Source organism: Ranitomeya imitator, chromosome 4, assembly GCF_032444005.1.
Source record: "Ranitomeya imitator isolate aRanImi1 chromosome 4, aRanImi1.pri, whole genome shotgun sequence".
NCBI lineage: Eukaryota > Metazoa > Chordata > Amphibia > Anura > Dendrobatidae > Ranitomeya > Ranitomeya imitator.
Genome location: NC_091285.1, coordinates 13,009,374 through 13,037,188, shown reverse-complemented (window position 1 = coordinate 13,037,188; position 27,815 = coordinate 13,009,374). Strand labels below are relative to the sequence as shown.

The 27,815-nt window shown below is 47.2% G+C and overlaps 6 protein-coding genes across 6 annotated transcripts; 2 read left to right on the top strand and 4 right to left on the bottom strand.

Annotated features, from left to right (window-relative positions):
* Nucleotides 1–6,397: 6,397 nt before the first annotated feature.
* LOC138673851 (histone H4-like) lies at nt 6,398–6,720 on the bottom strand. The gene has a single exon (XM_069761885.1). The coding sequence runs from the start codon at nt 6,718–6,720 to the stop codon at nt 6,409–6,411; it is 312 nt and encodes a 103-aa protein (XP_069617986.1). The 3' UTR covers nt 6,398–6,408.
* A 1,168-nt stretch (nt 6,721–7,888) lies between these two features.
* LOC138673850 (histone H2B) lies at nt 7,889–8,343 on the bottom strand. Its single transcript, XM_069761884.1, has one exon. It carries the CDS (start codon nt 8,302–8,304, stop codon nt 7,924–7,926), a length of 381 nt encoding a protein of 126 aa, XP_069617985.1. The 5' UTR covers nt 8,305–8,343; the 3' UTR covers nt 7,889–7,923.
* A 253-nt stretch (nt 8,344–8,596) lies between these two features.
* On the top strand, nt 8,597–9,083 carry LOC138673849 (histone H2A type 1-like). The gene has a single exon (XM_069761882.1). It carries the CDS (start codon nt 8,635–8,637, stop codon nt 9,019–9,021), a length of 387 nt encoding a protein of 128 aa, XP_069617983.1. The 5' UTR covers nt 8,597–8,634; the 3' UTR covers nt 9,022–9,083.
* A 7,139-nt stretch (nt 9,084–16,222) lies between these two features.
* LOC138674418 (histone H4-like) lies at nt 16,223–16,950 on the bottom strand. Its single transcript, XM_069762263.1, has 2 exons — nt 16,908–16,950; nt 16,223–16,564 (listed from the first exon to the last, which is right to left on the bottom strand). Exons 1-2 carry the CDS (start codon nt 16,948–16,950, stop codon nt 16,260–16,262), a joined length of 348 nt encoding a protein of 115 aa, XP_069618364.1. The 3' UTR covers nt 16,223–16,259.
* A 5,122-nt stretch (nt 16,951–22,072) lies between these two features.
* On the bottom strand, nt 22,073–22,558 carry LOC138673848 (histone H2B). The gene has a single exon (XM_069761881.1). The coding sequence runs from the start codon at nt 22,513–22,515 to the stop codon at nt 22,135–22,137; it is 381 nt and encodes a 126-aa protein (XP_069617982.1). The 5' UTR covers nt 22,516–22,558; the 3' UTR covers nt 22,073–22,134.
* A 242-nt stretch (nt 22,559–22,800) lies between these two features.
* Nucleotides 22,801–23,225, top strand: LOC138673847 (histone H2A type 1-like). Its single transcript, XM_069761880.1, has one exon. It carries the CDS (start codon nt 22,839–22,841, stop codon nt 23,223–23,225), a length of 387 nt encoding a protein of 128 aa, XP_069617981.1. The 5' UTR covers nt 22,801–22,838.
* The last annotated feature ends 4,590 nt before the right edge of the window (nt 23,226–27,815 follow it).

Sequence of the window (27,815 nt, the reverse complement as noted above, 5' to 3'; positions counted from 1 at the left end):
TAATTAAAGCTAAATAATGACGATCCTGCACATGAGAGCTTACAATCAACAATGAGGTGGTGGGGAGATAAAGTACAGGGGCTTATTTACAATGATGGTCCAGCCATCTTGAGGGAATGGGGATAAAGGATGCTTGAGCTGTGGAGTTTACTAGTTATCAGAGGTAGAGAATGGACTATATAAGTATAAAAAGAACTTTGATTAGGGAACGTGATAGGTCGCGAGTAGTGTTGAGCATTCCGATACCGCAAGTATCGGCCGATACTTGCGGTATCGGAATTCCGGTACCGAGTTCCGATACTTTTGTGGTATCGGAAATCGGTATCGGATCCATATTAATGTGTAAAATAAAGAATTAAAATAAAAAATATTGATATATTCACCTCTCCGGAGGCCCCTGGACATCACCGCTTGTAACCGGCAGCCTTCTTTGTTTAAAATGAGCGCGTTTAGGGAGTTCCATGACGTCACTGTCATGATCTGTACTTTTGCCCTGTCCTGTATTTGAATAATACGCCATTTGATGTATGTAACTGTTCTCTGGTGTCTATTAGCTGTAATTTATGTATTTTCTTGGGCTGGGAGTTCACCTGGAACAGTATGTCTCCTTCCCCAATACTTGCAGCCCTAAGCTATAATGTGATTAAGCTTTGTCAATACCACTAGTGAAAGAATAGCCATTCTTCCTCACAGCAGGTGGCTAGTCAAATGTACATACTACATAGACTATGTGGAGCCCACCAGTCTAGAATCTTCTGGTGGACCCAACCATTGAATAGAAAGTGTGACCCCTACCCCCCTTCATGGGCGGATCCCAGGAGCTCAGACAATCCATTCTTATTTTGAGATCAGATGTGAGTTGATCATTGAAGGAGAAGGAGTGGGGATTCTTAGCTGAGGCAAGACCCCACGTCCATCTGGGACTGCGGAAGCAAACGGGGCGAGACTTGAGCTGAGGACATATCTCGTCGTTCGTGAGATTGTTTTGGGATCCCTTGGACTAATTGTGGACTATTGCTTTGTTACCTGGCACAAGGATTATCGGGAGGTGCCCCCGAATATGTTCCGTTGGACTAATTGTGGACTCTGAAGATCTACCTGCATGTGTTGTTCCAGCGTTCTTGATAATAAATCTGTTGAATCATCCCTCGGCCTGTTGTCCCTTCTTGCTCTGCCGTACACCCCATCACAGTCACGGCTTCTGATTGGTCGCGTGCCGCTCATGTGACCGCCACGCGACCAATCACAAGCCGCGACGTCATTCTCAGGCCCTAAACTCCTCATTCTAGGAATTTAGGACCTGAGAATGATGTCGTGGCTTCTGATTGGTCGCGTGGCGGTCACATGAGCGGCACGCGACCAATCAAGCCGCGACGTCATTCTCACGTCCTAAACGCGGTGATGTCCAGGGGCCTCCGGAGAAGTGAATATGTCAATATTTTTTATTTTAATTCTTTATTTTACACATTAATATGGATCCCAGGGCCTGAAGGAGAGTTTCCTCTCCTTCAGACCCTGGGAACCATCAGGATACCTTCCGATACTTGGTGTCCCATTGACTTGTATTGGTATCGGGTATCGGTATCGGCGATATCCGATACTTTTCGGGTATCGGCCGATACTATCCAATACCGATACTTTCAAGTATCGGACGGTATCGCTCAACACTAGTCGCGAGGGATTGTCTAAACTCTATAACTTGTGATCATCCCTGATTTCTTGGGGTAGAGCATTCCAGAAAATTAGTGCAACTCATGAGAAGTTGGGAGTGGGAGGTACGGATTAGTACGGATATGAGTCAAAAGTCACTTGCAGAGTGAAACAAGCGGGTAGGCTGATAAACAGAATTGAGGGAGATGTAGGGGAGTGCTGCACTGTATACATCCATATAAGGCTGAAATCCCTCCATATAGCTATTAACTGATGTGTATACGAACATAGTGTTTTTTCCACATATAGTGCCAAATATCCCTATATAGTGCTATATACCCTCCAAATAGTGCTGTATATGTCCTTACACTTAAGTTATATATTACTGTATAGTGCTGAATACCTTCTATGTATCCTGCTATATATCGCCATAGAGTGTCACACCCCATATGGTGCTGTATTAATGTCTCATACACTGCATATCGTGCTGTATTCCTCCCTATGATGCGGTCTATGCCCAAATAGCACCATACACCCTCCATATAGCCCCATATACGGCCATATAATGTTTTGTCCCTCTATATAGCAGTGTGCACCACCTGTTACACAGAGGAGAACAAAGAGCGGGAGAAAGGGCCCACTGAGACTTTTCTGCCTAGGGCCCACGAAAACCTGGAGCCGGCCCTACATTGCTGCTTAAAAACAAAAACACATTTTGAAGAGGTTACAGTTTGCCAAAGAACACATCGACTGGCCTAAAGAAAAGTGGTGCAACATTCTATGGACAGATGAGAGCAAGATTGTTTTGTACTGGGTCTAAAAGCCACAGACAGTTTGTGAGACGACACAAACACAAAATTCAAGCCAAAGTACACTGAAGACTGTAGAACATGGAGGTGCAAGCAGAATGGTTTGGGGATGTTTCTCATACTGCGGAGTTGGGCCCATTTATCACATAATTATGGACCAGTTTGAATATATCAAAATACTGGAAGAGGTCCTGTTGTCTTATGCTGAAGGAGAAATGCTCTTGAAATGGCTGTTTCGGCAGGACAACAACCTCAAACAGAGCAGATCAACGATATTTTGAAGTGGCCGCCCATTCATCAGACCTCAATCAGATTGAGAATTTGTGAAGTGACATCGGAAAGATATATATCTTGGTACCATGTTAGCCAGTAGATAGAAAAATATTTAGAATTGAGTGTCCTCAATAGTTGATACCTTTTAATGGCTAACTGAAAAGATGGTAACAAATTGCAAGATTTCGAGACTACACAGGTCTCTTCATCAGGCAAAGAGTAAAAGTAATTCTGAAGAATCACTTATTTTTGATGCGGAGTTGGGTGCGAGAAACGATGCAGATCGGGAGGGGGAAGAGTGTGTGGGCAGAGACTGTCTGGGTGCGGGTGTTTGTGTGTGTGGCTGTGCGGGGATCACGGGGCTGTGCGGGAATCGTAGGCTTGTGCGGGGATCACGGGGCGTTGTGTGCAGAGCTGCGTGTGTGCGAGGATGTATGTAGGCAGGCATCAACCGATGGGACTGCTAGTCCTATCCGGCAATGCCTGCTACAGTGACAGGTAGCCGGATAATGGGACAGTATAGTCCCATCATCAGGCTACTGTGTTCAAGTGTAAAAAAAAACCAAAACACATACACACATATACAGAACATACAACATAGAGTACATACTCACCAATCACCTTGTCCCAGAAGCCATTGATTACCTGCAAAAAATATTAAAATAATAAAACAACAATATACTCCCTGATCCGCAGTAATCCTTTTAATAACGAGTGTCCCATGATGATATCCCGTGGAGATCTGTCACATCTGTAGATGCGACCACTCTCCATTGATCCGGGATTCAATGACTGAAGGCATCCCTCCGCCGCTGTGAGTATTGTTGTTCATACTGTCACTTTCGGCACTGCTGCGTGGAAAATTTCCCACACAGCATTGCCATAAAGTGAGAGCAATGAACTAAAGTAACCTCTTCAGTGATGCACTGCAGGAGCCATTGTCTCCTGTCGTGCGTCACTGGAGGCCTATGGAGCAGTGATATCACCCGATGTCACTGTTCTATAGGGGAGATCGTTGTCGGACACTCGTTATTAATTGGACTGCGTCACACAGGGAGTATACGGTTCGTTTATTATTTTTATTTTTTGCAGGCGATTGAGTATGGTAAGTATGGTGAAATTAAGAATATTAAAATACTTTTTTCTGGCTGTCTTTTTTTTTTTTTTTTTTTAAACTCTTTCGCTACTATAGGATTAGTAATATATAGGTACCTTATTGACGCCTCTCCATTATTAACCGGGCTTAATGCCACCTTACAATTCAAAGGTGACATTAAAGGGCCACTGTCACCACAGGTCCCCCGCCTTCCAGCGTTGTTCTGTGCGGCTGTTCCAGACGCCGGCAAGGATACCTGTATATTCCGGCAACGCTGAAAGGCGGGGGACCTGGGGAGCGTCTGAGAAGCGCAGTGCGCATGCCCAGGAATCCCAGCCCCGCACTGTGCATAATGCATAACACAGTGCGGGGCGGGGATTCAGTAACAGGGTGGCCGCACAGGCGCAGAACGGAACCCGGCACCAGCGCTAGGACGGCAAATGCTCTAAGCGCCTGCACAAGGCAGAAGAGCAGAGCGCAGGCGCCGGAATTCACACAATAACAGCGCTGAGGGGGCGGCGAAAATCTACACAAGAGATGACTGACGGCAGTTGGGCGATTCTAAGAGGAGGCTTCAGACCCGCCTCCATGGACAAAGACAGGTATTTCAGCAGAATTATAAATACATTTATTGTGGGAATAGCAGAAACAAAAACTAAAAGAGCCACCTTGTTAGAATGCAGCATCACCTGCTGCACAAGGTGGCTCTTTTAGTTTATAACGGCTGGAGGGGGGTGACAGTTGCCCTTCTTACCCCATATCCCACCGCTACAGGGCAGTGGGAAGAGAGGGGCTAAGTTCCAGAATTGGCGCGCCTTACAGATGCGCCATTTCTGAGGCGGTTGTCGGCTGGTATTTGAAGCTGGGGGGGGGCAATATCCATGGCTCCTCTCTAGGCTATGAATATCAGGCCGCAGCTGTCTGCATAGCCTTTTTGGCTATAAAATAGAGGGGGACCCCACATCATTTTTTTGGGGTCCCCCTATTTTAATAGCCAGTAAAGGCCGCGCAGACAGCTGTGGGCTGATATTCATAGCCTGGGAGGGGGCCGTGGGTATTACCTGCTTCCTAGGCTATCAGCACCGACCCCCAGTCGCTGGCTTTCCCACTCTGGACTTGAAAATTGCGCGGGAGCCCACACAATTTTTTTTTTTTTTATTAAACATATTGCGTTTATGGTTGAGGTCACACTTACTAGAAAGTTGCACGAGTCTCTCGCCTTAATACCCGACACTGCAAGTGGCATTCTGGACCGGAGTGTGCGGCTCCATGTATTTCTATGCAGCTGAACGCTCCTGTCCGAGGCAGTGTTGGGTATTGAGGTGCGAGATTCTCGTAAATTGTGACCCCGGCCTAAAGCAGTTTTTTTCTATCTATAGATAGACAGATCTATAGATGGATAGATGTATCGATAGAAAGATTTATACTGTAGATAGATTTAGATAGAGATAGATCTATAGATATATATATATATATATCTATAGAGATATCTACTGTATCTATAGATATATATGTCTATCTCATTCCTTCTATTTATCTATCTTGTCTATCTGTGTGTGTAATGGAGTGTGGGTTGGACAAATGTTAAAGGGGAGGTTGGACCAGAAATCACTTTTTTTTTTTTTGTTCAATAATAGATCTGTATTTAGATTTCAAAAACGAATACAAATCTGCATGAAGAAAAAAACGCATAAAAAAAAAACAGCAAAAAAGCAGCAAATCCACACCTGCATTTTCTGGCAAGAGAGGGAAGAATCTGCACAGAAAATTCCACAGGCAAATCTGCAACGTGTGCACAGACCCTGTAAATCAAGTTTCAGTTTATGCTGTAAATATTCAAGTTTGTAAATGAAATTGCACACACTGGTATTTTTTGTTGAGCATCCGATTATTCCTTCTTCATTTTCAGCTTAAGAACTGATATTTTGTTCATGTTTTCATCTGTAATAGAGTGTGCAGCTCCCAGCGCCTCTGTATATATGGAAATAAAGGCTATTGTGAGGATTCAGATTTCTTCTATTATTTTGCGCATAATGTAAATTTCTGCTTATTTAGACTCAGCCAGGATTATATAGACAAGTATGCAAATTAATTGTAAGTGTTCAGGGTGATCCTGACAAGCACAATGGATATGGCCTGCCCTCATACAAAGTCCAGAACTTGTTCTTCAAGGTTGGGGGATGCTTGGAGTAAAGTACATGAACATGGTTAATTCAGGGAACAAGGTGGATGATAAAATGGTTTCCTTCACAATCCCGTTCATCTAGTGCCGTATACACAAATTGTGCTATTGATGCCTATACGCTTTCCACACTGTGCTGTATACCCTCCATATAGCCTGTATATTCCTGACATGAACACCAAATAGTACTATGGATCCACCCCACACAGCACCAGATTCCTTAACCCCCCCAAGACCCTCAGTGTTAACCCATTAGTGCCTGCAATGTTCCCAGCTGCAGTCATCCCAGCACAGTACTATCTGCAGCCCCTTCCCCTCCTCCCCAGCAGCTGTAGCTTCTCCTCAGAAGATGTGGGGGGCTCTTAGAAGAGCCTTTGTGTTTCAGCAGAACAGAGATCTTAACCTCCGAAGCCGTAGAGAGTGCGGCCCTGGCGCTTCAGCGCGTACACCACGTCCATGGCGGTGACGGTCTTCCTCTTGGCGTGCTCAGTGTAGGTGACGGCGTCACGGATCACATTTTCCAGAAAGACTTTCAGGACACCGCGAGTCTCCTCGTAAATGAGGCCAGAAATGCGCTTGACGCCTCCCCTTCGAGCGAGACGGCGGATGGCAGGCTTGGTGATGCCCTGGATGTTATCGCGGAGTACCTTCCTGTGCCGCTTGGCACCGCCCTTCCCCAGACCTTTCCCTCCTTTGCCGAGACCAGACATCTTCCTTGTAGTCAGCAGAAAACTATGACTAATGAGTGCACAGTCCTCCTTTATATAGTCCGTGAGTGGACCAGAAAGAGAACTGCAGCGATGACACGTTTCATGGGCAGGGATGTAAATTAAATAGCATAGTCAGCTCCGCCCCTTCCTCTGCTGATTGGCCAAGCACAGAACTGTTAGTGAATTTGAATTTCCCGCTTATTTTGTTTTTTTTCCAGCTTCTACCAGGATGACCCTAAAAATAGTCAGAAACCCGATTCCTCTCCCCAGTGACCTCCTGCTCCGAGTGATTACAATGTGAGAACCAGATCTGGAGATCAGTCTGTCAATTTTAGTGCTGTATTCTCACCATCTACATAGTGGTGTTTAACCTCCATTTTTTATTTTGCTCCAATTATTGTATTCTTGTTAACGTTGTTATTTATGACTGTTGTGTTTGAAATTGTGTTTGAAACTGTTAAACTGTAAAGCGCTGCGGAATATGTTGGCGCTATGTAAATTATTATATACTACTGTATTCCTCCATGTAGTGCTATAAACCCTCAAAGTGCTTTATACCCTCCGTATTGTGCTCTGCTCACGTAGCAGCAGCGCCTGTGTCAAGACACTACTGCTCCATTAATGTGAGATTCAGACCTACAAATAGATCATCCTTTAGGAGCTTATTGACCCTGTGCCTTCAGCTGTTTGCAGAGCAGAGGGTGTGTAATATCAGGAATATCAGCGAGAACACACAGAGCTCCAATGAGATTTAATAGAAACTGCTGGAAACATCACTAACACTGAAAGCCCTTACACAGCCCATCTCCACCTATTGTCAGCAGAACAACGTAACCAGAGAACTAGGACTCCGCACTCTGGGAGAACAGGATCCAGTGAAGTGCAATAGGGCATTAATGGTGGCCGGCATCTGCCCCTTTATGGCCAGACCATTCCCAGCATTCCACATCCGCTCTATAGACCACTATCAACATCATCATTCTCCCCATCTTTATATCACCTTCCTCTAATCTCCCTCCAACTTGTGCTCTAAGGATAGAAACAGACCCTCGTCTGAGCCTCTGAACAAATGAGATGCCGGTCAGTGCAGCGACATGTTCCCCATTGAAAAGAGTAGAACAAAAGCAGCCACAGCTCTGATGTAGATGGGGTGGGTGGCTCTTAGAAGAGCCTTTGGGTTGTGGGTGCAGAGCACGGAGCAGATCACTTGGCACTGGTGTACTTGGTGACGGCCTTGGTGCCCTCGGACACGGCGTGCTTGGCCAGCTCTCCGGGCAGCAGCAGGCGCACAGCGGTCTGGATCTCCCGGGAGGTGATGGTGGAGCGCTTGTTGTAGTGAGCCAGGCGGGAGGCTTCCCCTGCAATGCGCTCAAAGATGTCATTGACAAAGGAGTTCATGATGCCCATGGCCTTGGAGGAGATGCCGGTGTCAGGGTGGACCTGCTTCAGCACCTTGTACACATAGATGGCATAGCTCTCCTTCCTGGTCTTCCTCCGCTTCTTACCATCCTTCTTCTGAGTCTTGGTCACAGCTTTCTTGGAGCCCTTCTTGGCTGCTGGTGCAGACTTGGCAGGATCAGGCATGATGAGAGCAGAATGTTCTCTTCACTGGAAAAGAAATAATGATCCTGCTCTTCCCAGAGCGGCCGTATTTATAGACCGGCCATGCAAATGAGCAATGCTGTCAGATCGCTGTTCTATTGGGTGAGAAAGTCATATGACCAATGTAAACGTCATAATCTCCACCCTCTGCAGCTCATTGGTGTTTACACAAGTTTTGTTTCTATTGGTGACTTCAGATGCAGCCAATGGCAGGAGAGGAGGCGGGGCAGCAGTAGGTTATAAAAGGCGCAGGAGACCGCACACTCACCACACAATAGAGTTCTCTATCTGCTGATAACTGTGAGCTCAGTGATGTCTGGACGTGGCAAACAAGGAGGGAAGGTCCGTGCTAAAGCCAAGACCCGCTCATCCCGGGCAGGACTGCAGTTCCCGGTTGGTCGTGTGCACAGACTTCTCCGCAAGGGTAACTATGCTGAGAGGGTGGGCGCCGGTGCTCCGGTCTATCTGGCTGCTGTGCTGGAGTATCTGACCGCTGAGATCCTGGAATTAGCCGGCAATGCCGCCCGGGACAACAAGAAGACCCGCATCATCCCCCGACACCTGCAGCTGGCCGTGCGCAATGACGAGGAGCTGAACAGGCTGCTGGGTGGGGTGACCATCGCCCAGGGGGGCGTCCTGCCCAACATCCAGGCCGTGCTGCTGCCCAAGAAGACCGAGAGCAGCAAGAAGAGCAAGTGAGCGACACTGACCCCGTATCATCCACACAACCCAAAGGCTCTTCTCAGAGCCACCCACACCGTCATCACAAGAGCTGACACCGCTGATCTCTGCTGTGATGTTCTGTATGGATGTGTTACATGGCACAGATTTTGCGTAGCATTGGGGGATATAGCTGCAGTTAATCCTGTCTCCATAATTGCTTGGCACAGTGGGGATTATCGTGTAACTTCCATCATTGTGACGTTTCATACATGTAATATTGTATTACAGCATCACTCCACATAAAACAAGGATAAGAGCCTTGTTTAGCTTGAAGGATCCGGAGGATTGATGGCTGCATGCGGCTGTTCTTCTCTACATCTTATCCTCCGGAGTCGGAGCCTCCAGGGCGGCCAGAGCTGCCGCTCTATGTATATATCCAGTGTGTGCAGGATATGGGGGGCAGTGTGAACATCAGGGGGCATAGGAAGCACAACATTCCATTATTAGGCTAAAATGTCATGTAACCCAATAATCTCACTGCTATAATGTCATGTACCCCTATATAGTGCTTTATACCCTCTGTATAGTGCAATATGCTGTGGTATACCATACATCACTAAGTGCTGTATTAATCCATATTGTTCTGTAAACCCCCCATATAGTTAAACCGTTGTATATGGCAAAATAGTGCTGTATTCTCCCCATATAGTACCAAATACTCCTATTTAGTGCTGCATACTGCCATATTGTGCTAAATAGTTCTCAATATCTTATCTATAGTGCTATATATTATCATTATGGGCTGTACATATCAATATAGCATTGTGTATGAGGCATATTTATTGTACTTATCTATATTTGCCCCTTTTCACGTGTAAAGCGCCATGGAATAAATGGTGCCATATATGTGACTATGGAGGAATACTGTTCTATAGAGATATATACACTATATAGCACAACATATGTAGAATGTAAGCCCGCAGGGTCCTCGCCCCTCTGTATCAGTCAGTCATTGTTAGTTTGCTTACTGTTAGTGATATCTGTAATTTGTATGTAACCCCTTCTCGTGTACAGCACCATGGAATCAACGATGCTATATAAATAATAAGGTATTCAGCAATATATGGGCATATAGCACAATGTGGCAGTATACAGACATTAATACCTACTTTGCCATATACATCAGTCTATAACACGATATAGGGGTATACAGAATATGGAGGGGGATATAAAGCACCATATGGCAGTATACAGAGGTCTATTGAGGATATATAGAGCTTAATTGCCTGGTACACAGTATAATTGCATTATGTCCTCAATACACGTATTCTATAGTATCACACAACATATAGCGCTACATAACCCCATATAAAGCCGTATATACGGCCATAGGATGATCTTTCATCAAAAAGTATAATATACATTCACATGAAATCTACCAGATCCCCTCAGTCTGTCAGGAGCCGCCGCCATGACACCACGTGTTACTGAGGAGAACAAAGAGCGGGAGAAACTATCAGCCGTTGGGCGGGAATTTCATATTCAGCGCTCAGCCAATCAGCACTCAGTAGGGCTATGGCTCCACCCACAGGCTCACTTCCCCGCAGACACTTGGTGTTAACCCTTTAGTGCCCGATGTTTCCAGCTCCCGCAGAGCAGACTGCAGCCATCCGGGCACCGGGCGATCACCAGCCCCTCCCCCAGCAGAAGGAGCCGCGGCTTCTCCTCACATGTGGGCGGAGCACAGAACTGTTGGGGATTTTGAATTTCCCGCACTTTTTCCTGTCATTTTCCCGCTTTTATCGCGAGGACGTTACATCTAATCACAGACCTGAGTCCTGTCCTCATCACTGGTCAGGGGAGAAAAGGGTTATAGTCTCTGTATACCCCCCATATAGTGCTATTATATACATTCCATATCCTGCTATATACCCCCCATATAGTGTTATTATATACCCTCTATATCTTCTGTATACCCCCATATAGTGCTATATACCCTCCATATCCTGCTCTATACCCCCATATAGTGCTATATACCCTCCATATCCTGCAGTATACCCTCATATAGTGCTATATACCCTCCATATCCTGCTCTATACCCCCATATAGTGCTATATACCCTCTATATCCTGCTGTATACCCCCATATAGTGCTATATACCCTCCATATCCTGCTGTATACCCCCATATAGTGTTATATACCCTCCATATCCTGCTGTATACCCCCATATAGTGCTATTTACCCTCCATATCCTGCTGTATACCCCCATATAGTGTTATATACCCTCCATATCCTGCTGTATACCCCCATATAGTGCTATATACCCCCATATAGTGTTATATACCCTCCATATCCTGCTGTATACCCCCATATAGTGTTATATACCCTCCATATCCTCTGTATACCCCCATATAGTGCTATATACTCTCCATACTGTGCTTTGTTCATGTATCTCCATGTTGTTGATCGCTTTCTCCATTAATGACAATGTGAGATTCAGACCTAGAAATAGATCAGTCTTTAATTCATCATTGATCAGGAGCCTCCACCGCTCTGGGGGGTGAAGGGTGCGTAATATCAGGGGAATATAAGCAAGAAATTGCAGAGAGCTCCAATCAGAACCAGCAGACTCTGCTGAAAATTAACAGCCAATCTCTGGCTACAACCAGCAGAACACTGGAGGCAGAGGCTAACTGAAAAGAGGGTAACAAATTGCAAACTTTCCAGACTACACAGGTCTCTTCATCAGGCAAAGACATAAAGAATTTCTTAACCCCTTCATGACCAGGGATTTTTTCGTTTTTCCGTGTTCGTTTTTCGCTCCCCTCCTTCCCAGAGCCATAACTTTTTTATTTTTCCGTCAATTTGGCCATGTGAGGACTTATTTTTTGCGGGACGAGTTGTACTTTTGAACGATATCATTGGTTTTAGCATGTCGTGTACTAGAAAACGGGAAAAAAATTCCAAGTGCGGTGAAATTGCAAAAAAAGTGCAATCCCACACTGTTTTTTTTGTTTGGCTTTTTTGCTAGGTTCACTAAATGCTAAAAATGACCTGTCATTATGATTCTCCAGGTCAGTACGAGTTCATAGACACCTAACATGACTAGGTTATTTTTTATCTAACTGGTGAAAAAAAATTCCAAACTTTGCTAAAAAAAAAAAAAAAAAGTGCGCCATTTTCCGATACTCGTAGCGTCTCCATTTTTCATGATCTGGGGTCGATTGAGGGCTTATTTTTTGCATGCCGAGATGACGTTTTTAATGATAGCATTTCGGTGCAGATACTTTCTTTTGATCGCCCGTTATTGCAATTTAATGCAATGTCGCGGCGACAAAAAAAAAACATAATTCTGGCGTTTCGAATTTTTTTCCCGCTACGCTGTTTAGCGATCAGGTTAATACTTTTTTTTAATTGATCGGGCGATTCGGAGCGCGGCGATACCAAATATGCATAGATTTGATTTTTTTTATTGATTTAAGTTTTGCCATGCTTCAATAGCCTCCATGAGAGGCTAGAAGCAGGCACAGCACGATCGGCTCTGCTACATAGCAGCGATCTGCTGATCGCTGCTATGTAGCAGAATTGCAGGTGTGCTGTGAGCGCCGACCACAGGGTGGCGCTCACAGCCACCGGTCATCAGTAACCATAGAGGTCTCTAGGACCTCTATGGTTACAATATACAAGCATCGCCGACCCCGATCATGTGACGGGGGTCGGCGATGACGTCATTTCCGGCCGCCCGGCCGGAAGCGGTGGTTAAATGCCGCTGTCTGCGTTTGACAGCGGCATTTAACTAGTTAATAGGTGCGGGCAGATCGCGATTCTGCCCGCGCCTATTACGGGCACATGTCAGCTGTTCAAAACAGCTGACATGTCCCGGCTTTGATGCGGGCTCACCGCGGAGCCCTGCATCAAAGCAGGGGAGCCAGCATCGGACGGTATAGTACGTCCAATGCCGGTAAGGGGTTAAGAATCACATATTTATGCTGGGGAGTTGGGTGCGAGAACTGCTGCAGATCGGGAGGGGGAAGAGTGTGTGGGCGGAGACTGTGTGTGTGCGGTGAAGATGTGTGTGTCTGTGTGCGGGTGTTTGTGGGTGCCTGCGGTGGTCTCCGGGGCTGTGTGTGTGACTGTGCGGGGGTCTGCAGGGCTGTGCGGGGATCACGGAGCTGTGTGTGTGCGTGACTGCGCGGGGATCGCGGGGCTGTGTGTGCAGTGCTGTGTTTGTGTGAGGCTGTATGTAGGCAGGCATCAACCGATGGGACTACTACCACTTGTCCCATCCGGCTATGCCTGCTACAGTGACAGGTAGCCGGATAATGGGACAGTATAGTCCCATCATCAGGCTCCTGTGTTCAAGTGTAAAAAAAAAAGCAAAACACATACAGAACATACAACATAGAGTACATACTCATCAATCACCTTGTCCCAGAGAAGCCATCGATTACCTGCAAAAAATATTAAAATAATAAACCAACAATATACTCCCTGATCTGCAGTAATCCTTTTAATAACGAGTGTCCCACGATGATCTCCCGTGGAGATCTGTCACATCGGCAGATGCGACCACTCTCCAGGGTATCCGGGATACAATGACTGAAGGTATCCTTCTGCACTGTATCCCTCCGCCGCTGTGAGTACAGTGTTGTTCATCATACTGTCACTTTCGGCACTGCTGCATGGGAAAATTCCCACACAGCATTGCCATAAAATGAGAGCAATGAACTAAAGTAACCTCTTCAGTGATGCACTGCAGGAGCCATTGTCTCCTGTCGTGTGTCACTGGAGGCCTATAGAGCAGTGACATCACCCGATGTCATTGTTCTATAGGGGACATCGTCATGGGACACTCATTATTAATTGGACGGCGTCAGACAGGGAGTATACAGTTGGTTTATTATTTTTATTTTTTACGGGCAATCGAGTATGGTAAGTATGGTGAAATTACGAATATTAAAATACTTTTTTCTGGCTGTGTCTTTTTTTTAAAACTCTTTCACTACTATAGGATTAGTAATGTATAGGTTTCTTATTGACGCCTCTCCATTATTAACCGGGCTTAATGTCACCTTACAATTAGTGTTGAGCATTCCGATACCGCAAGTATCGGGTATCGGCCGATATTTGCGGTATCGGAATTCCGATACCGAGTTCCGATATTTTTGCGATATCGGGAATCGGTATCGGGATGAAGATTGATGTGTAAAATAAAGAATAAAAAATATTGATATACTCACCCTCGGATGCGCCCTGGTTGTAACCGCTGCAACCGCCATGCTTCTGTTCCTAAGAATGAGCGTGTGAAGGACCTTCGATGACGTTGCGGCTTGTGATTGGTCGCGTGAGATGTCACATGAGCGGTCACGCGACCAATCACAAGCCGCGACGTCATCGAAGGTCCTTTACGCGCTCATTCTTAGGAAGGGAATCATGGCGGTTGCAGCGGTTACAACCAGGGCGCGTCCGAGGGTAAGTATATCAATATTTTGTATTCTTTTACACATGAATATGGATCCCAGGGCCTGAAGGAGAGTTTCCTCTCCTTCAGACCCTGGGAACCATAGAGCAGGGGTCCCCAACTCCAGTCCTCAAGGCCCACCAACATGTCATGTTTTCAGGATTTCCTTAGTCTTGCCCAGGTAATAATTGCATCACCTGTGCAATGCAAAGGAAATCCTGAAAACATGACCTGTTGGTGGGCCTTGAGGACTGGAGTTGGGGACCTCTGCCATAGAGGATACCTTCCGATATTTGTGTCCCATTGACTTGTATTGGTATCGGATATCGGCGATATCTGATATTTTTCGGATATCGGCCGATACCGATACTTTCAAATATCGGACGGTATCGCTCAACACTACTTACAATACAAAGGTGACATTAACCCCTTATTACACCATATCCCACTGTTACAGGGCAGTGGGAAGAGAGGAGCTAAGTGCCAGAATTGGCGCATCTTATAGATGCGCCATTTCTGGAGCGGTTGTGGGCTGGTATTTGCAGCAGGGGGGGCAATATCCATGACTCCTCTCTAGGCTATGAATATCAGCCCGCAGCTGTATGAGTAGCCTTTCTGGCTATAAAATATAGGGGGACCCCACATCAGTTTTGGGCTGATATTCATAGCCTGGGAGGAGGCCATGAGTATTACCTGCTTCCTAGGCTATAAACATCGACCCCCAGTCGCTGGCTTTCCCACTCAGGACTTGAAAATTGCACAGGAGCCCACGCAAATTTTTTTTAAAAATTAAAAAGATATGGTGTTTCAGGCCGGGGTCACACTTGCGAGACACTTGCACGAGTCTCTCGCCTCAATACCCAACACTGCAACTGGCACTCTGCACCGGACTGTGCGGCTCCATGTATTTCTATGCAGCTGGACGCTCCTGTCCAAGTACCGGGTATTGAGGTGCGAGACGTGTGCAAGTTTCTCGTAAATTGTGACCTCGGCCTAAAGCAGATTTTTTCTATCGATAGATAGATTTAGATATAGATTCAATTGACAGATGGATATAGATAGATCTATATCTATAGAGATATCTATCTATACATAGATATATCTATCTATAGATATGTTTATCTATCTAGGTTTTCATTTGGAATTGAGTGTGCAGCTCCCAGCGCCTCTGTATATATGGAAATAAAGGCTATTGTGAGGATTCAGCTTTTTTCTATTATTTTGCGCATAATGTAAATTTCTGCTTATTTAGACTCACCCAGGATTATATAGACAAGTATGCAAATTAATTGTAAGTGTTCAGGGTGATCCTGACAAGCACAATGGATATGGCCTGCCGTCATACAGAGTCCAGAACTTGTTCTTCAAGGTTGGGAGATGCTTGGAGTAAAGTCCATGTACATGGTTAATTCAGGGAACAAGGTGGATTACAAAATGGTTTCCTTCACAATCCCGTTCATCTAGTGCCGGATACACAAATTGTGCTATTGATGCCTATACGCTTTCCACACTGTGCTGTATACCCTCCATATAGCGCTGTATATTCCTGATATTCTGTTCTTCCCCAAATATTGCAGTATACAACACATGAACACCAAATAGTACTATGGATCCACCCCCACACAGCACCAGATTCCTTAACCCCCAAGACCCTCAGTGTTAACCCATTAGAGCCTGCAATGTTCCCAGCTGCAGTCATCCCAGCACAGTGCTATCAGCAGCCCCTTCCCCTCCGCCCCGGCAGCTGTAGCTTCTCCTCAGAAGATGTGGGGGGCTCTTAGAAGAGCCTTTGTGTTTTAGCAGAACAGAGACCTTAACCTCCGAAGCCGTAGAGAGTGCGGCCCTGGCGCTTCAGCGCGTACACCACGTCCATGGCGGTGACGGTCTTCCTCTTGGCATGCTCGGTGTAGGTGACGGCGTCACGGATCACATTTTCCAGGAAGACTTTCAGGACACCGCGAGTCTCCTCGTAAATGAGGCCAGAAATGCGCTTGACGCCTCCCCTGCGAGCGAGACGGCGGATGGCAGGCTTGGTGATGCCCTGGATGTTATCGCGGAGAACCTTCCTGTGCCGCTTGGCACCGCCCTTCCCCTCCTTTGCCGCGAACAGACATCTTCCTTGTAGTCAGCAGAAAGCTATGACTAATGAGTGCTCAGTCCTCATTTATATAGTCCGTGAGTGGACCAGAAAGAGAACTGCAGCGATGACACGTTTCATTGGCAGGGATGTAAATTAAATAGCATAGTTAGCTCCGCCCCTTCCTCTGCTGATTGGCCAAGCACAGAACTGTTAGTGAATTTGAATTTCCCGCTTATTTTGTTTTTTTTCCAGCTTCTACCATGATGACCCTAAAAATAGTCAGAAACCCGATTCCTCTCCCCAGTGACCTCCTGCTCGGAGTGATTACAATGTGAGAACCAGATCTGCAGATCAGTCTGTCAATTATAGCATACGCCATACCTCCCAACCGTCCCTCATTGTGCGGGACTTTCCCGGATTTCATGCTTGTCCCGGCTGTCCTGCACGGGACGCAGAGCGTCCTGCAGACAGAACAGGAGAAGCTGCTGTCACGCCCCCTTTTGTTAGGCCACGCCCCTTCCCCATCGGTACGTTCCTGAGTCTTCCAGTGTGCCTCACAGTTCAGAGAGAGAGGACACCTGAGGTGACATAACACATCCGGACACAGCCTGGGTGCCGGGGGCAATGTAAGCAGCAGACCATGAGTGGACTGACAGATGCAGATCAGTGAGTAGTGGATGTCACAGAGATGACTCACTCCGTCCAGTGCATTGTGGAGGAGGAGCAGCTGCAGCTCCCTGGGAGATAGTGACAACACATCAATGTGGCTGCTTTTTTTCCCCAGGCATAAAAGTGCTAAGCCTAAGCCCCTATGACAGTCAGTCACTGTATCATCATGTGCTAATTACAAGCTGCAGCTCCACTCGGTACACACACGCGGCTGAGGCTCCGCTCGGTACACTTCGTACACAGACACACACACGCGGCTCTGCTCGGTGCACCTCGTACACACACGCGGCTCCGCTCGGTTCACCTCGTGTATACACACACACGCAGCTCCGCTCGGTGCACCTCATACACACACGCGGCTCCGCTTGGTACACCTCACACACGCACGCGGCTCTGTTTGGTACACCTCGTACACACGTGGCTCCGCTCGGTGCACCTCCTACTGTGAAAGGTGTACGGAGCAGAGTCGTGTGTAAGAGGTGTACGGAGCCATGTGTACGAGGTGTACGGAGTACAGCCGCGTGTGTACGAGGTGTACAGAGCGGAGTCGTGTGTACGAGGTGTACGGAGCACAGTCGCGTGTGTACGGAGCAGAGCAGCACGTGAAAGGTGTACGGAGCAGAGCAGCATGTGAAAGGTGAGCGGAGTCGTGTGTACGGAGCACAGCCGCGTGTGTGCGAGGTGTACGGAGCACAACCGCGTGTGTACGAGGTGTACGGAGCGGAGCAGCATGTGAAAGGTGTACGGAGCAGAGTCGTGAGTACGAGGTGTACGGAGCACAGCCGCGTGTGTACGAGGTATACGGAGCGGAGTCGTGTGTACGAGTCGTGTGTACGAGGTGTACGGAGCGGAGTCGTGTGTACGAGGTGAATGGAGCGGAGTCGTGTGTACGAGGTGTACGGAGTGGAGTCGTGTGTACGAGGTGTATGGAGCGGAGTCGTGTGTACGAGGTGTACGGAGCGGAGTCGTGTGTACGAGGTGTACGGAGCGGAGTCGTGTGTACGAGGTGTACGGAGCGGAGTCGTGTGTACGAGGTGTACGGAGCGGAGTCGTGTGTACGAGGTGTACGGAGCGGAGTCGTGTGTACGAGGTGTACGGAGCACAGCCGCGTGTGTACGAGGTGTACGGAGCACAGCCGCGTGTGTACGAGGTGTACGGAGCACAGCCGCGTGTGTACGAGGTGTACGGAGCACAGCCGCGTGTGTACGAGGTGTACGGAGCACAGCCGCGTGTGTACGAAGTGTACGGAGCACAGCCGCGTGTGTACGGAGCACAGCCGCGTGTGTACGGAGCACAGCCGCGTGTGTATGAGGTGTACGGAGCACGGCCGCGTGTGTACGAGGTGTGCGGAGCAGCATGTGAAAGGTGTACTGAGCAGAGTTGTGTGTACGAGGTGTACAGAGCACAGCCGTGTGTACGAGGTGTACGGAGCAGAGCAACATGTGAAAGGTGTACAGAGCAGAGTCGTGTGTACGAGGTGTACTGAGCAGAGTCGTGTGTACAGAGCACAGCCGCGTGTGTGCATGAGGTGTACGGAGCGGAGCAGCATGTGAAAGGTGTACGGAGCGGAGTCGTGTGTAAGAGGTGTACGGAGCCGTGTGTACGAGGTGTACGGAGCACAGCCGCATGTGTACGAGGTGTACGTAGCGGAGCAGCATGTGAAAGGTGTACGGAGCGGAGTCGTGTGTAAGAGGTGTACGGAGCCGTGTGTACGAGGTGTACGGAGCACAGCCGCATGTGTACGAGGTGTACAGAGCACAGGCGCGTGTGGACGACGTGTACGGAGCACAGCCGCATGTGTACGAGGTGTACGAAGCACAGCCGCGTGTGTACGAGGTGTACGGAGCGGAGCAGCATGTGAAAGATGTACGGAGCGGAGTCGTGTGTAAGAGGTGTACGGAGCACAGCCGCGTGTGTACGAGGTGTACGGAGCGGAGCAGCGTGTGAAAGGTGTATGGAGCGGAGTCGTGTGTGTAAGAGGTGTGCGGATCAGAGCAGAGTGTGAAAGGTGTATGGAGCGGAGCCACGTGTGTACGAGGTGTACGGAGCGGAGCCATGTGTGTACGAGGTGTACAGAGCAGAGCCACGTGTGTACGAGGTGTGCGGAGCAGAGTCATGCATGTACAAGGTATACGGAGCAGAGCAGCGTGTGCAATGTGTATAGAGCAGAGCCGTGTGTGTATGAGATGTATGGAGAGGAGCCGTATGTGTACGCAGCGGAGCCGTGTGTGTAGAAGGTATACGGAGCGGAGCAGCATGTGCAATGTGTATGGAGCGGAGCGGTGTGTGTATGAGGTGTACGGAGTAGTGCAATGTGTATGAGATGTATGGAGCGCAGCCGTGTGTGTATGAGGTGTATGGAGCGGAGCCGTGTATGAGGTGTATGGAGCGGAGCTGAATGTTTACGAGGTGTACGGAGCGGAGCTGAATGTGTACGAGGTGTACGGAGCGGAGCCGTGTGTGTATGAGATGTATGGAGTGGAGCCGTGTGTACGGAGCGGAGCCGTGTCTGCAAAGTGTAGGAGTAGCTATGCGTGGCCATTATACGATACGAAGTATCATGTGCGGCCAATATACAGTATTGAGCATCATGTGGGGCCATTATACAGTATGGAGCATCATGTGTGGCCATTATACAGTATGGAGCATCATGTGTGGCCATTATACAGTATGGAGCATCATGTGCGGTCATTATACAGTATGGAGCATCCTGTGCGGTCATTATACAGTATGGAGCATCATGTGCGGCCATTATACAGTATGGAGCATTATGAGCGGTCATTATACAGTATGGAGCATCATGTGCAGCCAATATACAGTATGGAGCATCATGTGAAGCCAATATACAGTATTGAGCATCATGTGTGGCCATTATACAGTATGGAGCATCATGTGTGGTCATTATACAGTATTGAGCATCATGTGTGGCCATTATACAGTATGGAGCATCATGTGTGGCCATTATACAGTATTGAGCATCATGTGCGGTCATTATACAGTATTGAGCATCATGTGTGGCCATTATACAGTATGGAGCATCATGTGTGGTCATTATACAGTATTGAGCATCATGTGCTGCCATTATACAGTATTGAGCATCATGTGTGGCCATTATACAGTATGGAGCATCATGTGCGGTCATTATACAGTATGGAGCATCCTGTGCGGTCATTATACAGTATGGAGCATCATGTGTGGCCATTATACAGTATGCAGCATCATGTGTGGCCATTATACAGTATGGAGCATCATGTGTGGCCATTATACAGTATTGAGCATCATGTGCTGCCATTATACAGTATTGAGCATCATGTGGGGCCATTATACAGTATGGAGCATCCTGTGCGGTCATTATACAGTATGGAGCATCATGTGTGGCCATTATACAGTATGGAGCATCATGTGTGGCCATTATACAGTATGGAGCATCATGTGTGGCCATTATACAGAATGGAGCATCATGTGCTGCCATTATACAGTATTGAGCATCATGTGGGGCCATTATACAGTATGGAGCATCATGTGTGGCCATTATACAGTATGGAGCATCCTGTGCGGTCATTATACAGTATGGAGCATCATGTGTGGCCATTATACAGTATGGAGCATCATGTGTGGCCATTATACAGTATGGAGCATCATGTGTGGCCATTATACAGTATGGAGCATCATGTGTGGCCATTATACAGTATGGAGCATCATGTGTGGCCATTATACAGTATGGAGCATCATGTGCTGCCATTATACAGTATTGAGCATCATGTGTGGCCATTATACAGTATTGAGCATCATGTGTGGCCATTATACAGTATGGAGCATCATGTGTGGCCATTATACAGTATGGAGCACTGTGTGGCCATTATACAGTATGGAGCAGTGTGGCCATATTTTTTTGTTTATAATTATTCTTTATGAACAGTGTGATCAGCAGTGCTAAATGGGTGTGGTTGGGACGTGGATATGGGTGTGACTAGTGAATGGGTGTGGTCAGAGGCGTGGCCTAAAATTTGCGTTGCGCGCCGCAAACTTTGTCCCTCTTTCCCAACTTCAAAAGTTGGGAGGTATGATTATAGTGCTGTATTCTCACCATCTACATAGTGGTGTATAACCTCCATTTTTTATTTTGCTCCAATTATTGTATTCTTGTTAACGTTGTTACTTATGACTGTTGTGTTTGAAATTGTGTTTGAAACTGTTAAACTGTAAAGCGCTGCGGAATATGTTGGCGCTATGTAAATTATTATATACTACTGTATTCCTCCATGTAGTGCTATAAACCCTCAAAGTGCTTTATACCCTCCGTATTGTGCTCTGCTCACGTAGCAGCAGCGCCTGTGTCAAGACACTACTGCTCCATTAATGTGAGATTCAGACCTACAAATAGATCATTCTTTAGGAGCTTATTGACCCTGTGCCTTCAGCTGTTTGCAGAGCAGAGGGTGTGTAATATCAGGAATATCAGCGAGAACACACAGAGCTCCAATGAGATTTAATAGAAACTGCTGGAAACATCACTAACACTGAAAGTCCTTACACAGCCAATCTCCACCTATTGTCAGCAGAACAACGTAACCAGAGAACTAGGACTCCGCACTCTGGGAGAACAGGATCCAGTGAAGTGCAATAGGGCATTAATGGTGGCCGGCATCTGCCCCTTTATGGCCAGACCATTCCCAGCATTCCACATCCGCTCTATAGACCACTATCAACATCATCATTCTCCCCATCTTTATATCACCTTCCTCTAATCTCCATCCCAACTTGTGCTCTAAGGACAGAAACAGACCCTCGTCGGAGCCTCTGAACTAATGAGATGACGGTCAGTGCAGCCACATGTTCCCCATTGAAAGGAGTAGAAAAGCAGCCACAGCTCTGATGTAGACGGGGTGGGTGGCTCTTAGAAGAGCCTTTGGGTTGTGGGTGCAGAGCACGGAGCAGATCACTTGGCGCTGGTGTACTTGGTGACGGCCTTGGTGCCCTCAGACACGGCGTGCTTGGCCAGCTCTCCGGGCAGCAGCAGGCGCACAGCGGTCTGGATCTCCCGGGAGGTGATGGTGGAGCGCTTGTTGTAGTGAGCCAGGCGGGAAGCTTCCCCTGCAATGCGCTCAAAGATGTCATTGACAAAGGAGTTCATGATGCCCATGGCCTTGGAGGAGATGCCGGTGTCAGGGTGGACCTGCTTCAGCACCTTGTACACATAGATGGCATAGCTCTCCTTCCTGGTCTTCCTCCGCTTCTTACCATCCTTCTTCTGAGTCTTGGTCACAGCTTTCTTGGAGCCCTTCTTGGCTGCTGGTGCAGACTTGGCAGGATCAGGCATGATGATAGCAGAATGTTCTCTTCTTCACTGGAAAAGAAAATAATGATCCTGCTCTTCCCAGAGCGGCCGTATTTATAGACCGGCCATGCAAATGAGCAATGCTGTCAGATCGCTGTTCTATTGGGTGAGACTATGGTGTGACCACAGCAGGCATAATGATCTCTGCCCACTGCAGCTCATTGGTGTTTCCTCAAGTCTTGTTTCTATTGGTGACTTTAGATTCAGCCAATGGCAGGAGAGGAGGCGGGGCAGGAGTAGGTTATAAAAGGCGCAGGAGACCACACAATAGAGTTCTCTATCTGCTGATAACTGTGAGTGCAGTGATGTCTGGACGCGGCAAACAAGGAGGGAAGGTCCGTGCTAAAGCCAAGACCCGCTCATCCCGGGCAGGACTGCAGTTCCCGGTTGGTCGTGTGCACAGACTTCTCCGCAAGGGTAACTATGCTGAGAGGGTGGGCGCCGGTGCTCCGGTCTATCTGGCTGCTGTGCTGGAGTATCTGACCGCTGAGATCCTGGAATTAGCCGGCAATGCCGCCCGGGACAACAAGAAGACCCGCATCATCCCCCGACACCTGCAGCTGGCCGTGCGCAATGACGAGGAGCTGAACAGGCTGCTGGGTGGGGTGACCATCGCCCAGGGGGGCGTCCTGCCCAACATCCAGGCCGTGCTGCTGCCCAAGAAGACTGAGAGCAGCAAGAAGAGCAAGTGAGCGACACTGATCCCATCTATCCACACAACCCAAAGGCTCTTCTAAGAGCCACCCACACCGTCACCACAAGAGCTGACGCCGCTGATCTCTGCTGTGATGTGTACATATGTTGTACGGTTGACTATGTATGAGGGGTGTACACTGGGTAGATCCCTATTATGTTAGTGTTATCCAGCCACTTTGTGCAGGGGTGAAATATCCCTATTCTGTGCTGTGTAGCCTCCATACAGTGCTGGCGTCCGGGGAGTAAATCCCACCAAGAACATCTGCAAGGAGTTTGTATGTTCTCCCCGTCATTACCTGGTTTTTCTCACAAAAAGCTTTAATGCTGAGGAATAGTGTGATCCCTAATGTGCACATTGATGAAAACGTGTCTAACGCTGTGGAATTAATAGCACTAGATGAGGGCGTAAAATATATTGGGATAAAACCCCCATATAGCGCGGTATATACCGCCATATGCTGTATACACTGTCACATAGTGAGGAATCTACAAGATCCACTCAGTCTGTCAGGAGCTGCCGCCATGACACCACGTGTTACTGAGGAGAACGAAGGGCGTTGGGCGGGAATTTCATATTCAGCGCTCAGCCAATCAGCACTCAGTAGGGCTATGGCTCCGCCTACAGGGTCACTTCCCCGCAGACACTTAACCCTTTAGTGTCCGATGTTTCCAGCTCCCGCAGAGCAGCCTGCAGCCATCCGGGCACCGGGCGATCACCAGCCCCTCCCCCAGCAGCAGGAGCCGCGGCTTCTCCTCACATGTGGGCGGAGCACAGAACTGTTGGGGATTTTGAATTTCCCGCACTTTTTCCTGTCATTTTCCCGCTTTTATCGCGAGGACGTTACATCTAGTCACAGACCCGAGTCCTCCCCGATGACCTCCTGCTCGGAACAATGGCGGCGTGAGACCGAGAGAAATCACTGAGATCATCACTGGTCAGGGGAGCAAAGGGTTATATCCTGCTGTATGCCCCCATATAGTGCTATATACTCCATATCCTGCTGTATACCCCCATATAGTGCTATATACTCTATATCCTGCTGTATACCCCCATATAGTGCTATATACTCTCTATATCCTGCTGTATGCCCCCATATAGTGCTATATACTCTATATCCTGCTGTATACCCCCATGTAGTGCTATATACTCTCCATATCTTGTTTTATACCCCCATATAATGCTATATACGTCTGGAAATCCTTATCATATTGTGCTGCTTTATCTCCATATACTGCAGTAAACCATCAGTGCAGTACTGTATACCGCTATAGTACACACGCCATAGTGCTTTGTACCTATATATAGTGCAGTATGTGAAAATGTGTGTAAATGGGTTAGTAACTGGCTTAGTGATAGAAAGCAGAGGGTGGTTATAAATGGTATAGTCTCTAACTGGGTCGCTGTGACCAGTGGGGTACCGCAGGGGTCAGTATTGGGACCTGTTCTCTTCAACATATTCATTAATGATCTGGTAGAAGGTTTACACAGTAAAATATCGATATTTGCAGATGATACAAAACTATGTAAAGCAGTTAATACAAGAGAAGATAGTATTCTGCTACAGATGGATCTGGATAAGTTGGAAACTTGGGCTGAAAGGTGGCAGATGAGGTTTAACAATGATAAATGTAAGGTTATACACAAGGGAAGAAGGAATCAATATCAACATTACACACTGAATGGGAAACCACTGGATAAATCTGACAGGGAAAAGGACTTGGGGATCCTAGTTAATGATAAACTTACCTGGAGCAGCCAGTGCCAGGCAGCAGCTGCCAAGGCAAACAGGATCATGGGGTGCATTAAAAGAGGTCTGGATACACATGATGAGAGCATTATACTGCCTCTGTACAAATCCCTAGTTAGACCGCACATGGAGTACTGTGTCCAGTTTTGGGCACCGGTGCTCAGGAAGGATATAATGGAACTAGAGAGAGTACAAAGGAGGGCAACAAAATTAATAAAGGGGATGGGAGAACTACAATACCCAGATAGATTAGCGAAATTAGGATTATTTAGTCTAGAAAAAAGACGACTGAGGGGCGATCTAATAACCATGTATAAGTATATAAGGGGACAATACAAATATCTTGCTGAGGATCTGTTTATACCAAGGAAGGTGACGGGCACAAGGGGGCATTCTTTGCATCTGGAGGAGAGAAGGTTTTTCCACCAACATAGAAGAGGATTCTTTACTGTTAGGGCAGTGAGAATCTGGAATTGCTTGCCTGAGGAGGTGGTGATGGCGAACTCAGTCGAGGGGTTCAAGAGAGGCCTGGATGTCTTCCTGGAGCAGAACAATATTGTATCATACAATTATTAGGTTCTGTAGAAGGACGTAGATCTGGGGATTTATTATGATGGAATATAGGCTGAACTGGATGGACAAATGTCTTTTTTCGGCCTTACTAACTATGTTACATATAGTGCTGATTACCCTTCATAGTGCCGTATGTCTACAGAGTGCCAAATACTCTACATATAGTGCCATATAAGGGCTCTTTAACCCTAAACTCCTGTGCTGTGTACACCAAAGTAGTGCTTAATGCTCCCCATTTACTGCTATATACCCTCCATATCTTGCTAAATCTGTTTAATGCTGTATACATATAGTGCTATATACCCCTATATAATATATATCCTTCATTTCATGCTTAACCCCTTCACCCCCGGAGCTTTTTCTGCTTTTTCATTTTTCGCTCCCCTCCTTCCCAGAGCCATAACTTTTTTAATTTTCCGTCAATATGGCCATGTGAGGGCTTATTTTTTGCGGGACGAGATGTACTTTTGAACGATATCATTGGTTTTACCATGCCATGTAACAGAAAACGGGAAAAAAATTCCAAGTGTGATGAAATTGCAATAAAAGTGCAATCCCACACTGTTTTTTTGTTTGGCTCTTTTCCCTGGATCACCAAATGCTAAAACTTATCTGACATTATGATTCTCCAGGTCATTACGAGTTCATAGACACCAAACATGTTTAGGTTATTTTTTTTATCTAAGTGGTGAAAAAAAATTCCAAAGTTTGCTTAAAAAAAAAAAAAAAATTGCGCGATTTTCCGATACCCGTAGCGTCTCCAATTTTCGTGATCTGGGGTCAGGTGAGGGCTTATGTTTTGCGTGCCGAGCTGGCGTTTTTAATGATATCGTTTTGGTGTAGATACGTTCTTTTGATCGCCCGTTATTGCATTTTAATGCAACGTCGCGGTGACCAAAAAAACGTAATTTTGGCGTTTTGATTTTTTTTCTCGCTACGCCATTTAGCGGTCAGGTTAATCCTTTGTTTTTATTGATAGATCGGGCGATTCTGAACACGGCGATACCAAATATGTGTGTTTGATTTTTTTTTTAATTGTTTTATTTTGATTGGGGCGAAAGGGGGGTGATTTGAACTTTTATATATTTTTTTTTTTTTAATCACTTTTTTTTCTTAATTTTGGCATGCTTCAATAGCCTCCATAGGAGGCTAGAAGCATGCACAACTCGATCGCCTCTGCTACATAGAGGTGATTCACAGATCACCTCTATGTAGCAGAAATGCAGGGTTGCTTTGAACGCCGACCACAGGGTGGCGCTCAAAGCAATCGGCCATCAACAACCATAGAGGTCTCAAGGAGACCTCTGGTTGTTATGGAAATGCACTGCTGACCCCCGATCATGTGACGGGGGTCAGCAGTGCGAGTACGAGCGCTAGTTAAATGCCGCTGTCAGCGCTTGACGGCGGCATTTAACTAGTTAATGGGCGCGGGCGGATCGCGATTCCGCTCGCGCTCATTGCGCGCACATGTCAGCTGTACAAAACAGCTGACATGTCGCGGCTTTGAGGTGGGCTCACCGCCGGAGCCCACCTCAAAGCAGGGGATCTGCCAGCTGACGTACTATTCCGTCAGCTGGCAGAAAGGGGTTAATACCCAAAAATAGTGATCTGCCCCCTCCATATTGAGCAGTCTACACCATGTACTGCTGTATTGTATACACTGAAAATACTACTGTATTCCTACATGTAGTGACACAGGTAAAGTACAGGGGCTTATTTACAATGATGGCTCAAATTACAACTAATATCCCACGGAGGTCTGGAGTTGGAATGATGCTCAAAATCAGAGTGGAAATGCCTCAAGACAAGGAAATGATGCTCAGTAGTGTGTGGCCTCCATGTGCCTGTATGACCACACAACAACGCCTGGGCATGCTCCTGATGAAACGGCAGATGATCTGAGGGATCTCCTCTCAGACCTGGACTAAAGTATCCTCCAACTCCTGGACAGTCTGTGGTGCAACGTGACGTTGTTAGGGGTCGAGTTCCTGCTTATGCACATGGGGAATCTCGGGCCATTTCTGCTGCGGTCTCCCATTCTTCTCCTGCTGCAGTGGAACCTGCTCGGCGGAGACATCGGTCCTTGCATCTGGCTCAGTCTCACTCTGTGCTTAGGCTTGTTTTCCAGCTTTTGCCATTAAAGCCAGTGCTGCAGAGGCGAACGGACACTTTTGGGACGAAGTCCTGCTTTTTCCCTTCTGAGCATGCCCAGGGTGAGATCTCCCGTTGGAGATCAAGGGTCACATGCTCAGATGCTGCAGCAGT